Below are 14,099 nucleotides of genomic sequence, written 5' to 3'. Positions count from 1 at the left end.
TTTTGTATGAGATGGATGAATCAAATGAGATCATCTTGCAGAAATCGAAGAGGTTGACATCTGTTGTTTGGAATTACTTTGAGAGGGTGAGAAAGGCTGATGTGTGCTATGCTGTTTGTATTCAGTGTAATAAGAAACTCAGTGGTTCGAGCAACAGCGGGACTACTCATCTTAGGAACCATCTTATGCGGTGTCTCAAACGAACCAATCATGACATGTCTCAGTTGCTGACACCTAAAAGAAAGAAAAAAGAGAATCCAGTTACTGTTGCTACTCCTATCAGTTTCGATGAGGGTCAACCGAAAGACGAGTATCTCAGACCTAAGTTCGATCATGAGCAACAACGTAGGGACGAGGTGGTTCTTAGCCGTGGAAGTGGAGGAAGGTTCAGTCAAGAAAGGAGTCAGGTTGATCTTGCACGTATGATTATTATGCACGGTTATCCGTTAGCCATGGTTGATCATGTTGGGTTCAAAGTGTTTGCTAGGAACCTTCAGCCCTTGTTTGAAGCTGTGCCAAATAGCACAGTTGAGGATTCATGTATGGAGATTTACATGAGGGAGAAGCAGAGAGTGCAGCATACTTTGAATAATTTATACGGCAAAATCAATCTTTCGGTGGAGATGTGGTCTTCACGGGATAATGCTAACTATGTGTGTTTGGCCTCTCATTATATCGATGAGGAGTGGAGGCTACACAGAAATGTTCTGAACTTTATCACATTGGATCCTTCTCATACTGAAGATATGCTCTCGGAAGTAATCATCAGATGTTTGATTGAATGGAGGCTTGAGAGCAAGCTTTTCGCTGTAACGTTTGACAGTTTTTCTGTTAATGAAGAGATTGTCCTGCGAATTAAAGACCACATGTCTCAGAGCAGCCAGATCTTAATCAACGGGCAGTTACTTGAGTTGAAATCTGCCGCTCATCTTCTGAGCTCTCTTGTCCAAGATTGCTTGGAGGCTATGAGAGATGTGATCCAGAAGATTCGAGGAAGTGTGAGATATGTCAAGAGCTCACAATCAACACAAGTAAGGTTCAATGAAATCGCTCAACTCGCTGGAATCAACTCCCACAAGATCTTGGTTCTTGATTCTCTTGTTAACTCGAACTCTACTTACCTGATGCTTGAAACTGTGCTGGAGTACAAGGGTGCGTTTTGCCATCTGCGTGATCACGATCATGCGTTTGATTCATCTCTAACCGATGAGGAGTGGGAATGGACAAGATACGTTACCGGTTATCTTAAACTTGTGTTCGATATTGCCTCTGACTTTTCAAGAAACAAGTTCCCGACAGCAAATGTATACTTTGTTGAGATGTGCGATTTCCACATCCAGTTGATCGAGTGGTGCAAGAACCAGGACAATTTCTTGAGTTCTCTTGCAGCAAATATGAAGGTTAAATTCGATGAGTATTGGAACAAATGCAGCCTTGTTTTAGCCATCGCTGCCATATTGGATCCTCGATTCAAGATGAAGTTGGTGGAGTATTACTACTCGAAGATCTATGGCAGTACCGCTCTGGACCGCATCAAGGAAGTGTCGAATGGTGTCAAGGAGCTTCTTGATGCATATTCGATGTGCTCAGCCATTGTCGGTGAAGACTCTTCTTTCTCTGGCTCTGGCTTAGGTAGAACCATGGACACTAGAGACAGATTGAAAGGATTCGACAAGTTTCTCCGTGAAACTTCTCAGAACCTGAACACAGCATCGGATTTGGACAAATACTTGTCTGAACCAGTGTTCCCCCGTACTGGCGAGTTCAACATTCTGAATTACTGGAAGGTTCATACACCAAGATACCCTGTCCTCTCTCTTCTGGCACGTGACATTTTAGGGACGCCAATGTCAATCCTTGCGCCTGATTCAACATTTAACTCTGGGACACCAATGATCGCTGATAGCCAGAGTTCTTTGAACCCTGATATTAGACAGGCTTTGTTCTGTGCACATGATTGGTTGTCTACAGAAACAGAAGGTACAATCCCAAACTCTCTATTCAAGTCTTTTTTTGTCCTTTATAAATAACTCAAATAGTCAATCTTCAACTCCAACTGACTTTGCTTTTAAATCTTATAACGAGCCAAGAAACTCTACCATTGTCTAGACAATACGCTCCAGCTTAGTGAAGAGATGAACAAAATTCAAGGTATTGAGCTTTTTCTGTTCCTTCCTTCCATTGTCTTCTTCATCATATTTACATCATCATTTTTATGGAATGTCTCTCAGTAGTTCGCTAAGGTGCTAAGGTGATTAAGCGAAAGCAAAATGCTGGTAGATGGTCGTGTGGCGAAGATGGGGACAGAAAGTACAGAGGGTTTAATTTAGTTTGCATTTGAGTTTGCGATTTCTATTTATGCATTAGGAAGATTAACATATGAGAGATATTGTTCTTGTAACAAATAGAATCCTCAAGTTTAAAGCAAAGGGAAATAAGTTACATAAATCAGTCGATTTTGTTTCTTTCTTCAACTCTTCTCCTTATCTTGATATATGGAAACACACAGGCATTATTATAATAGGAGTAGGAAATTAGGAATCAAGAACGGTAGTAAAGTAAACTCAAGTAAATTGATCTGTGTAAAAATATTAATGTAAACAAAGATGTGTTGTGATGTAGAATGTGTGAAGAGAGCTACATGTAAGTCGTAGAATGCAAAAGAGTAAATGAATCGTATGATAAATCAAATCAAATTAAAGTAGAAACATTCTAGTGAACACAGAGAGAATAAGAGTGTGTGTGTGTATGTGTGTTTTATGTTCGCTTGTTGGGTTCGAAGACGTATTTGATCAACGAATCTTTGATGGAAAGCATCTCTGGAAACTCCTTGCTGAGCTTGGAACCATCCATCTCGTTGTTGCTCCGTGGCGCAACGATGACCTTAGCCTGTTCTTCCAAAGTGAAGTTGGACCATTTGAAATCCGGCTCAATGTAGCTCTTGTACATCTCTAGAATCTCGTTGTGGCTCACCACTCCTGGATTGGTGAAGTTCCAAATCCCCCTTAGGTTCCTCTTGGCCATTTCGATTGAGATTGGTAAGAGTTCGTCTAGTATGGTCATGCTGTTTGGGATGTTCACCACTTTGTTATAACGCGAGATCTTTGTGATGAAGTTCCTCGGGTTATTTAAGTCTGATGAGATTGGCATCCGCACTCTCAAGGTGCACACGTTGTCAAATTCTCTTAGAAGCTCTTCGACCTTGCAAAAATAGAAACAAGAGGATTTTTATGGACAGAGTTTAAACAAAATTGAGGATCAGATGTGGTTTGGTTATGTGATGTTATCTTACCATTGCTTTTGTTTTTGAGTAGAAAGAACCGGTGAAGTTCGGTTTGTCTTCTTCTTTAAAGCCAATCCCTGAACCTTCTGGATGCGCAGCATCGTACTCGAATATACAACCAGTGGCAAAGTTCATCATCAGCAGATCATTCTCTCTGCAAACATCTGCTAGAGTCAAAGTTCCAGCAACATTGACCCGGATGGTCTCGGTTTTGTGAGATTCACACCAGTCAACATTGGGTCTACCAGTTAAACCGGCAGCGTTGAAGACATGACTAGGTTTGATGCTGCGAATATCCGCCACTAGAGAAGCTCTGTCTTCTAGTCTCCCTTTTCCATACTCGTATGGAATACCTTGCTTCTCACATAGTTTTCCAAGAAGACCACCGAGCCACCCAGTCTTCCCATAGATGAGGAACTTTAAAGATGGTTTGTCTGCAGAACCACCAGCTCTGGTCGGAGTAACCACCGTGAATGTCTGATTACCATCTGTTTTCTTGTGCTCGTCAGAGCCATCAGAGTGTCGGTCACCTGGCATCATGAGCATCCGTGGATGAGGAAGCAGAGCTCCAGAAACGTCGCCCCACCACTCAGGGTTCTCAGTGTACCATTCCATTGTCTTCCTGAGTCCTTCTTCCCAAGTGGTTCGTTCACACCATCCCAATTTCTTCAGCTTCTGGTCATCGAGGAAGTACCTCTGGTCATTGAAAGGCCGGTTCTCCACAAACTGAATGGTGGAGTCAGGGTCTATACCAAAGAGTTTGCTGATGTCATTGGCAACGTCAATCACTCTCCTTTCTCTCGTAGTCCCGATATTGTAGACATGGTTAACTTCCCCTTTGTGAAGAACAACCTCAAATGCCTCAGCAACATCTTCGCAGTAGAGGTAACTCCTAACATTAGATCCATCTCCGTGGATTGGGAGAGGCTTCCCATTCATGGCCAACAAGATGAACTTAGGAATCAACTTTTCAGGAAACTGGTTAGGACCATAAACATTGTTCCCGCGAGTCGTTATTACTGGTAACCCGTATGATCTACCATATGCCATCACAAGCATCTCAGCTCCAGCCTTAGTAGCAGAGTACGGGTTAGTAGGAAGCAACTGAGAAGCCTCGTGATTTCCAACAGAAGCATCCTCATCAGTCTCTCCATAGACCTCATCAGTACTGACATGGATAAACCTCCTGATCTGGCCAGTGACTTTGCAAGCTTCGAGAAGAACATGAGTACCATAGATATTGTTCTTGGTAAACTCAAAGCTGTTACCGAAAGAGTTGTCAACATGAGTTTGAGCAGCAAAGTGCATAATGGTGTCGATTTCTTCAGTGATGAGAAGGTAGTTGACAAGGTCAGCACTGGCGATGTCACCTTTCACAAACTTGAAGTTGGGAGAGGATTTAGAAGGGTTGAGGTTTTTGAGGTTAGAACAGTAATCAAGCTTGTCAAGCACAACGATTTTGTAGTCAGGGTAGCTACGAACAAGTCTGTTGGCAACATGGGAGGCAATGAAACCAGCAGCCCCAGTGATGAGGATGTTCTTTGGCTTATAAGTAGCCATGTGAATGTGGAAATATAACCAAATCTGTAACATCAAAAAAAAACCATGAAGCTTCAGTAATTATAGCACCAAGAACAACGATTACAAAAAGAACCGAGCGAATTCGAAATGTAATTTAATCAAACAGATAGACTACAAACTAAGCAGGCACCATTTACAGATCTATCAATTTAGGGAAATCTCACTGTGATTCAGCTTCGATAGAGGAATTTATGAAGCAACAACAACGATGCTATTAGCGAGAGATATTATAAAACTGATCAGATCTAGATCCAAAGGAGTAAAGACAAATGCAGCAATCAAATACGCTAAAATTTTCCCAAAGATTGAGCAGCAGATCCAAATGACAAAAACAATGAGAAAGCATCACACATCATACATAAACCTTCAGGTCATCGAATCAAACGCAGCATTCACAAATGAAAGGTCAGAAGAGATCATCAAACACAGAATTGAGAAAGAGAAAGAGTTCATGTACCGGGAACGATTGAGAGAGATCAGGATGAATCTACTAAAGCTTGAACAATCTGTGGAGAGAAGAGAGAGAGGGAGAGAGAGAGAGAGGGATCAATGGGAGGGAGATAAATAAAGGAGTGAAGAAGAAAGAGAGGGAAGGGGAAGAACCAAAACGGACAAAGCGTCTGAAATAAAAGAGAGTAATTAAAGCCTTCTTCTCTTATTAATTTTTTGAGAGATAGTTACGGAGAACCACCAGGAGGCAGGGAGAGGAGACTACGAAATGACTAATTTGCCCATTATTACGCTTTAGCTAAATAAATGGATTAATCGTTTCTTCTTCTTTTTTTTTTTTTATGCACCTCTGACATTAATTGTTTTAAGGTGCTACTATCAATATTTGTGGATTAATTACCCGAAAATATAGGCAAACGTAGAAACTTCGATTTGTTGTCCGCATGAGTTTCGGTTTCACAATTTTCTAAATTAATAAATAGTAGTGGTATATGTAGGAAGACAATTTTTTTTGTGTAATTTATTATTTAACTTTGAACGAACAAACATAAATACAGTACCACTCTCTCCCTTTTAAAAAGTCTTTATTTTTAACATGTTCCACCAATCGAAAACAATACTGCATAATATAAAATACTAAATTAATTTAAAAGTTACATAAAAACTTGAAAACATCATATATTATATATAAAACAGAAAACTTCTCTAAAACATTTTATATTTTGAAACGGGAAAAGTATTTTTGAGTATCATACAAAAAAATTGGTTTCTTTGTATCATTATTAGTAGTTTAGTACTAGACTACTAGCTAGTTCATGCTACTATGAACTATCTAAAACAGTAAAAATCCTACTAACATAATGTGAGACATGTTCTTCAAAGAGAAAAGTGTTGATTATACCATGAACAGTACCAATCTTTCTTTCCTATGCCTCTTTCACGAAAACATTTTCCTGCCTGCCATAGAGAGTTCTAAAAAATACTCTTTTGCCCTTATTCCCTATATTTTTTTTATTCCAAATTGTTATTATTTTCTTTTCTCTTCATAAAAAATCAAAGCTCTCTCTCTTCATAACCCTCAACTTTTTTTTTTGTCGACTTTCATCTTCTCCTTCTTCAATATCAAGCCGTCGACTGAATCTCTAACTTCTCTGAGTTCTCCTCCATGCAATGATGAATTTTTTCATCTAGTTGAATCCTCTGCCTTCGTCCACCGTGACCAGGGAAACATTAGAGACGAGTGATATCTTGTGTTTTTATGTAATTTTAGAGCTTAATTCTTCGTTATTTTGTGCATATTCATGAGCATTCAGGTTCTTTAGGTTGCATTTTGCATCAAGTTTGTTATCTCAGATGATGGAGTAGAGATGTACAAGGAAAGTGTGCGTTGGAGCCAAATAAGTCAATAATTAGCAATATAATGGAAGACACACATTTGGATGCACACAAGATGATTGATGATTCGGAACCAGTTTGCAGTCCCTCAAAGATCGACTCGTATGAAGAACTTTCTTTGAGATTTAGCTCCAGAGTTCTTCATCTAAGTTATTGGAAATTGAGTAAGATTTGCAATGGAGGTGATTTCAGGCCAATCAGATGTGTGTGTAAAGAGTTATACCTGTTTGAGTGAACGTATATACAGCCAGAGTGAAGACAGGAGCCACACGCGGCCAAGAGCAGCGGCCAAACGGTGGCCGAGTGAAGACCAGCGGCCATCCCAATTGGTCAAGAGCAGCGGCCAAGCTCAATCGGCCAAGCCATGACCGTTGGAGCCACGCGACCTCATCAATCGGCCAAGCCATGGCCGATGGAGCTCAAGAAGAGAAAACACCGTTTACACCAGCGGCCACCACCATCGGCCAAAGTGTGCCCGACCATCCCAATCGACCATCTCAATCGGTCAAAGCATGGCCGTGCGAAACCATCACCACACTTGTTTTAGTTTTGATCCGGGTTTGACCCGGTTTGAACTGGGTTGACCCGGCTCCCTTTTATTTTGCTATAAATACTCTAACCCTATTAAGGGGAGACTTATCTCTTATCTCTTATCTTTGGTTGATCTTTTGTTTATCTCTTGTTTAGCAGCCACTTAGGATTCTTAAGCTTATTTACTCTTGGTTTGTTGAATGATTGAGTACTTCTAAGTTTTTTTAATAGCAAATTCTCTTTCAAATCTCTTAATCTATAATCTCTTATTATGATTTCACAAAGATCAAAGTCTTTCCTTTGTGTGATCATGATGATGAGTGAGTAGATCATTAGAATTTTGGGCTAGGTAGATTAGGGAGATATATGATTGATCTTTGATGTCTAGNCTTTGAGATTTAGCTCCAGAGTTCTTCATCTAAGTTATTGGAAATTGAGTAAGCTTTGCAATGGAGGTGATTTCAGGCCAATCAGATGTGCGTGTAAAGAGTTATACCTGTTTGAGTGAACGTATATACAGCCAGAGTGAAGACAGGAGCCACACGCGGCCAAGAGCAGCGGCCAAACGGTGGCCGAGTGAAGACCAGCGGCCATCCCAATCGGTCAAGAGCTGGCCGATGGAGTTCAGTAAGAGGAAGATCGTTTACAGCAGCGGCCAAGCTCAATCGGCCAAGCCATGACCGTTGGAGCCACGCGACCTCATCAATCGGCCAAGCCATGGCCGATGGAGCTCAAGAAGAGAAAACACCGTTTACACCAGCGGCCACCACCATCGGCCAAAGTGTGCCCGGCCATCCCAATCGGCCATCTCAATCGGTCAAAGCATGGTCGTGTGAGACCATCACCACACTTGTTTTAGTTTTGATCCGGGTTTGACCCGGTTTGAACTGGGTTGACCCGGCTCCCTTTTATTTTGCTATAAATACTCTAACCCTATTAAGGGGAGACTTATCTCTTATCTCTTATCTTTGGTTGATCTTTTGTTTATCTCTTGTTTAGCAGCCACTTAGGATTCTTAAGCTTATTTACTCTTGGTTTGTTGAATGATTGAGTACTTCTAAGTTTTTTAATAGCAATTTCTCTTTCAAATCTCTTAATCTATAATCTCTTATTATGATTTCACAAAGATCAAACTCTTTCCTTTGTGTGATCATGATGATGAGTGAGTAGATCATTAGAACTTTGGGCTAGGTAGATTAGGGAGATATATGATTGATCTTTGATGTCTAGAGCCTTATTTATGTGTTTCCTATCTTGTTTAGTGTTAATAATGCTGGAAAGCCTTGATCAAGCTTGAATCTAGACATTAGGATTTCCATTGCCCAGAAGGTGTTTGATGAAATTCCTGAACCAAACTATTCAAGGGCTTTGCACTCCTAGCCAATGGAAATTGATGATTAGGGTGCTTAGTGGTATTAAGACTTGTTCTTAATGCATGCTAGCTTTGTGATTGCCTTTGGAAAAAGTTGATTATCACTTGATTAGCATAGGAATCTCTACCATGGAAATGGATTGATTTGCATTAGTGTTCTTAGCCATAGGATTGTTCTTGATTGTTGCCTGGACATCTAGGATTGGTTAGCTATCTCCCAAGTCAATTACCTTGCCCAAGGTTCACTTGTTTAATCTTGATTCAAAGTTTGTTATTAGTTGTGTTCTGTTTCTTTTCTTTAATTTGTTTGCTAGTTAAGATTGTTACAACATAACCAATTCCTGTTAAGAATAGGTTAAACAACTTTGTGTATTCTTAGTGAGTTGATTAATGCAGATTGTGGATTGATAATTTAATTGACTGAAATATACTACATCAATTTGGCGCTGTTGCCCATTTGCATTCAATTTGCTCATTAGGATTTCAACATTGTTTGAGCCTATTATTTTACTTTATATTGTTACTTACTTGGTTTGCTTTGGTGGTTTGAACTCTCTTTTGTAAGGTGTATGAACTTGAGAAGTCAAGGCCAAGCAAATTTAGTTGAGCGTGTTGACGACATTCGTCGTTTTGAAAGAGAAAATCATCGAATAGCCTGCCAAGCTATGGATAACAACCCTCCACCCCCAGCTGGTCACAATGGAAATGACCAGCCCCATGTTGAACAAGCTCCTATCCATCCTCCAAGACAGCCAAGAGTCATTGGAACTTTTGATCAACCAAACATTCATGGGAACCGCATGGGAATTAGAGCACCTCCTGTTGAGAACGATAACTATGAGATCAAGTCAAGTCTTATCAACATGGTACAAAGCTCAAAGTTTCATGGTCTGCCTATGGAAGACCCTCTTGACCACTTGGATCAGTTTGACATGATGTGTGGGACAGTGAAAATCAATGACATCTCTGAAGATGCATTCAAGCTCCGCCTCTTCCCATTTTCTCTTGGTGATAGAGCTAGGAGTTGGGAGAAGAACCTGCCGGTAGGCTCAGTTATCTATTGGGATCAATGTAAGAGAGCTTTCCTATCCAAATTCTTCTCTACTACTAGAACAGCAAGACTAAGGAATGGAATATCAAGCTTTGCTCAAAATGGAAATAAGAGCTTTTGTGAAGCATGGGAAAGATTCAAAGGCTACACTATGCAATGTCCTCATCATGGCTTCTCTAAAGAATCTCTTCTCAGTACATTATATAGAGGAGTGCTTCCAAATTGCTTGACACAGCAAGTAATGGTAATTTTCTTGGGCAAGATGTTGATGTTGATATGACTTTGGTTGAGAATCTCACTCAACAAACTTTTTTTTTTTTTAACTTTTCCCATGCACGTTGGTATATTATGTTGTTGTAAAGTGCAAAATATTGCGTGGAACCCACTTTCTCTAGTACAAATTTTAGTAAAAACCTTACATAGTTAATTGACAAAAAATCTGCCATGGAAACTCACCTCGCTAAGCAATTGCCGCTTTATATAATGTATTAACCTTTTCCATCTCCACCTATCTCAACGCCAACCAAAACCGTAGAACAATCAGCTTTCGTAATGTCTCATGAAGAAATCGTCCCCGTTGATCCCACCGAAGTTTTTATTGATATTGATCCCATCTTCCCCGAAGATTCGCAGCAGTTAACGAGATCCGCCACTTTTCGGGAACAATATGTGTGGGAGCCCTGTGACATTGAGAAGCTTCCGGAGACGTTCGCCTCAGGGATTCAAAGGTTTCTTCGTGTAGCAAATTTGGTTGAGTCTGAAGAACCTCGTATTGCTTATATTTGTGAGTTTTACTCTCGTCTTGTTTAATGTTTTTTGGTCAATTGTTACTATTTGTGACTTTTCTCTTCTTTTATTTGTTAATTTTTTTCTTCTTGTCGCTTTCTTGTTAAAAGACTCATAATTATTTTTGTCGCAGGCCGTTTTAATACATTTGAGTTAGCTCACCGACTTGACCCTACTTCCACCGGAAGAGGTGTACGGCAGTTCAAAAATTCTCTTCTTCGAAGGCTTGAGAAGGCAAGTCATCCAATATTGTAGAACGGGACACTACTGATTCTAGCTAGTTTCTTAAGTCTACGGTTATTGACTTATTGTTAAAGATATGACCGATCGTATCTGTTTCTGGATTATTCATGAAATTTCTAAACATTATCTGTTTAATTATTTTGTCATGTGTGTCTTCTTTCTTTCCTAGTAGGATAACGAGTTGACTGCGAGGTTAATAGACAAGGGGGATGATTTTAAGGAACTCAAACGTGTTTATGATGCTTACTTGGAATACGTTATCAGAAATGGTGCAGCATTCAATTTGGATAATAGGTATATCGTCCATATCGTTCATTCTTTTTAACCTATACTGATCATTACTATTGCTAGTTTTACTTCAATCTCAGCGAGCCAACATTAACCTATGGAAATTTATCTTAATAGTCAGCGAGAGAAGTTGATAAACGCACGCAGAATTGCTTCTGTTTTGTATGAAGTTCTCAAGGCAAACGACACAACTGGTGCTTACGCAGCAGCCCCAGAAAGTATACTATTAAACCGGGATGAGGAGACTGGTGAACTACTTGTCGAAAAAGCCGACTTGATAGTTGAGAAATGCAAAGCCCTGGAGGAGGAGAGACAAATTCATATGTCCCAAGGCGATGACTTAAACCATCTCACCCAAACTGACATAAGTGCCATCCACAAAGAGGTGATCATAACACATTTGAGATGTTCAAAATTTATTTATTTTGTAACAATAACTTTATAAGCATATTATTATCTAACTATTTTTTGATAATTTTTGGGTTTTTTAGGAAGTTCAAATAAAGGAAGACAGAAAGTTTGCAAACGGGTCAATGGGGGACGGTGTCAGATCGAGTTCCGCAGTTCCATATTTGTCAAACGAAGATAAATATCTTGAGACACAAGAAAAGTTGAACAAGGTGGAGAAGAAGATTGAGGAGATCGAGCTGAAACTCAAGGATGTCGACTTCTGGACTAGCATGATGCAAAACATGTTTCCAGACCAAGTACCTCCGTCCATGAGAGCGAACCAAACCGAAAACAACAATAAACAAAGCCAATAAAAAAATTATTTTCTATCTTGTTTTTATTTTATTTTAATGTTTGTAAGACAACAAATATTAAAATTCAGTTTTAAAATATGTTTCGGATATTCATATAATTTACGAACTTTAATTCTGTTTACCAATTGCATGAGAGCTTATATAAGTTGATTGGAAAAAAGTGGTGGTGGACACATTGAGTGTTTGAGTGACATTATCTTAGTATATATTTCGAATAGGAATTTTGAATAACCGGAACAACAACACACTTTTGGATGTACTCATTGGCCATCAGGTTTGGGGCTTTGAACGCGAAACGGCAAAAGTTTGATCTGATGAAAGTAGATCAGAAATCAACGAGAGCCTGGTTTAGGTTTTACTTGGGGATTTTAGATCGTAGTTGTTGGTGACAAAACTACCCTTAATCACACACTTCACTACTCGTCTAAGACCTTCTCCATCGGTGGGTTTATAGAGGAGATCTTAGTATTTTGTTGAAAACAAATTAATCAGAACAAAAGAAAAAATGTAAGATCTTCTCTTATATAGTATACTCAAACTTGGTTTAAGAGAGACTACGTGTCATTTTTCGGTTGGTCGAACATAATAATACAAAAGAAATTTTTTTTTGGGAAAGATCGATTTTATTCTTTTTCCTCTCTCTCTCTTTCTCTCGCGATTGAATCCCCGAAACGAGAAAACAATTTGGAATCAAAAGCTTCAAGGTTTGGGTTCTTTGATTTTGGTACATTTGTATGAATCGCAAATTGTTTTATGATTAGGGTTATTTGATTTTGGATCGCAAATTAGGATTATTTGATGTTAGTTGGAAAATTAGGGATCTTGTCTATTTGAATGCATGACTGTTGAATTTGGAATCTAGTAGAGGTTATCGAACTTGTTTGTGACATGTAGCTTTGATAACTTTATGTTTTTTGTTTTGTCATAGCTTTGATAACCTTGGGTTAAGTATTAAAGATTGAGACTTTAGCTTTTTGTTCTGTTATAGAGATCACTGAATGGTTTAGATGGATGTCACTGTGCTTCTCTTTTGTTTAACCGGTTCTGAAATCTGTTTTTCATCTTGAAGTTAGAGTACAGAGACTGATGCAGAGGATGAGGCTATTGCAGGTAATGTTCGCTGTCGCGTGTACAATTTGTATCTTTGTACTCTTGTCGTGTCAATCTTGTTGTTTCTGTTCATAAGAAAGTTTACTTTGTCAATTTGCGGGCGACAGTTGATGAGTCCCTCTATGATCTTGCTGGAGAGCTAGTATGTATTTGATGTTCTTGTTGTTTGTTTAAAAATAGGCAATTCAAAACGTGAATGCTGAGTAATGATGTTTGTATTTGAAAAAAATGATGTAAGATGAGGTTCTTGCTAAGATCTGGAAGAGACATTGAGAAGGAGGTTCTCTCTTTGGATCTTATCTCGTGGTTTTTTTTACAATGTTTTGTGTACAATTGTTTGTTTTGTAGCAATTGAAAGATTTAGAAATCTGTCAGTTTTAAGCTCCAAAAGATGCAGAACGAAGAGGAGTCACTTTTTTATTATTATTGTAAGGAAACTTAATGAATTGATTGTTCTTGTTTGTTTTTGGATTATAATTGCAGCTCGGTTACTAACAGGTTGATCACATCAAAGGATCATGCTTCTGTGCAGCTCAACATTGGTCATCTCGATGCTGATGGGGTGTACACTGGTCAATTCACTACATTTTCTCTCTGCGGTTTTGTCCGTGCTCAGGTTTGTCAAGACAGCTTCTATATCATAAATCTTGAGACTTGTCTGACTTTAATCTAGTATAGCAATGGAATTGGTATTGTGTTAACTAGAATTGGTCATGTAATGCTTTTGTTAGTACATGACATTGTTAACACTTTCTTGAAACGATATAGGGTGATGCCGACAGTGGAGTCGACAAGCTATGGCAGAAGAAGAAGGTTGAAGCCAAACAACAGTAAAACCAACAAGCTTTGGTTTCTAGTTTCTAGGTTTCTTTTTGAAATCTAGATGTGAACCTTTATCTTCATCACAATCTATTTCTCTTCATCACAATCTTCTCTTTTCACGTATGTAACATATCCATCAAAAGTTAAATCATGATTCATGATGACTCTTAATTAGTATTCTCTACTACTATATCAAGTTTGAGTTTCATATTTACTATCTTTGCGTTTAACAAGTTTGAGTTTCATATTTACTATCAAATTTCAAAAAATAATTTTTTCAAAAATAAGAAACCCAAAATTAGAATTTACTATTGGAGGATAAAATTTTAACTAAGAGATCATGAGTTCTTATTTACAAAACAAGACACACTTAAGTCTTAAAAAATTCAAACAGTATATAAAATCCTCAATATATAAACCCCC

At 38.8% G+C, this 14,099-nt stretch overlaps 3 protein-coding genes and 1 long non-coding RNA gene across 5 annotated transcripts in view; 3 read left to right on the top strand and 1 right to left on the bottom strand.

Annotated features, from left to right (window-relative positions):
- The window catches only part of LOC104779464 (zinc finger BED domain-containing protein RICESLEEPER 1-like), a 4,269-nt gene extending 1,803 nt beyond the window's left edge, over window positions 1-2,466 (top strand). The window contains exons 3-5 of one of the 2 annotated variants that reach the window (XM_010503837.2): window positions 120-1,980; window positions 2,086-2,151; window positions 2,232-2,466. In XM_010503837.2, the coding sequence (XP_010502139.1) occupies window positions 120-1,980; window positions 2,086-2,151; window positions 2,232-2,242 (1,938 nt within the window). In that variant the 3' untranslated portion in view covers window positions 2,243-2,466. Of the gene's footprint in view, window positions 1-11; window positions 1,981-2,085; window positions 2,152-2,231 lie in introns of both variants that reach the window. The other variant, XM_010503843.2, reaches the window with a different exon arrangement.
- LOC104779456 (trifunctional UDP-glucose 4,6-dehydratase/UDP-4-keto-6-deoxy-D-glucose 3,5-epimerase/UDP-4-keto-L-rhamnose-reductase RHM3) lies at window positions 2,592-5,505 on the bottom strand. The gene is made up of 3 exons (XM_010503823.2): window positions 5,322-5,505; window positions 3,293-4,867; window positions 2,592-3,201 (listed from the first exon to the last, which is right to left on the bottom strand). Exons 2-3 carry the CDS (start codon window positions 4,841-4,843, stop codon window positions 2,758-2,760), a joined length of 1,995 nt encoding a protein of 664 aa, XP_010502125.1. The 5' UTR covers window positions 4,844-4,867; window positions 5,322-5,505; the 3' UTR covers window positions 2,592-2,757.
- On the top strand, window positions 10,171-11,864 carry LOC104779448 (putative callose synthase 8). Its single transcript, XM_010503812.2, has 5 exons — window positions 10,171-10,447; window positions 10,583-10,683; window positions 10,865-10,986; window positions 11,098-11,365; window positions 11,472-11,864. Exons 1-5 carry the CDS (start codon window positions 10,216-10,218, stop codon window positions 11,742-11,744), a joined length of 996 nt encoding a protein of 331 aa, XP_010502114.1. The 5' UTR covers window positions 10,171-10,215; the 3' UTR covers window positions 11,745-11,864.
- Window positions 12,342-13,890, top strand: LOC104779440. The gene is made up of 4 exons (XR_766464.2): window positions 12,342-12,448; window positions 12,814-12,854; window positions 13,338-13,470; window positions 13,623-13,890. It is a non-coding gene; the product is annotated as an uncharacterized LOC104779440 (long non-coding RNA).

Source organism: Camelina sativa, chromosome 1 (assembly GCF_000633955.1).
Source record: "Camelina sativa cultivar DH55 chromosome 1, Cs, whole genome shotgun sequence".
NCBI lineage: Eukaryota > Viridiplantae > Streptophyta > Magnoliopsida > Brassicales > Brassicaceae > Camelina > Camelina sativa.
The sequence above is the reverse complement of the archived record's forward strand: the minus strand, read 5'-3'. Positions and strand labels throughout refer to the sequence as shown.

What these genes read in the sequence shown, in the direction of transcription:
- LOC104779448 (XM_010503812.2), top strand. Translation starts at nt 10,216, where the DNA reads ATGTCTCATGAAGAAATCGTCCCCGTTGATCCCACCGAAGTTTTTATT. An exon ending in ACCTCGTATTGCTTATATTT is followed by an intron (nt 10,448 to 10,582) that starts GTGAGTTTTACT and finishes TTTTTGTCGCAG; the next exon opens with GCCGTTTTAATACATTTGAG. An exon ending in TAAGTGCCATCCACAAAGAG is followed by an intron (nt 11,366 to 11,471) that starts GTGATCATAACA and finishes TGGGTTTTTTAG; the next exon opens with GAAGTTCAAATAAAGGAAGA.
- LOC104779456 (XM_010503823.2), bottom strand. Translation starts at nt 4,843, where the DNA reads ATGGCTACTTATAAGCCAAAGAACATCCTCATCACTGGGGCTGCTGGT. An exon ending in ACTCAAAAACAAAAGCAATG is followed by an intron (nt 3,202 to 3,292) that starts GTAAGATAACAT and finishes TATTTTTGCAAG; the next exon opens with GTCGAAGAGCTTCTAAGAGA.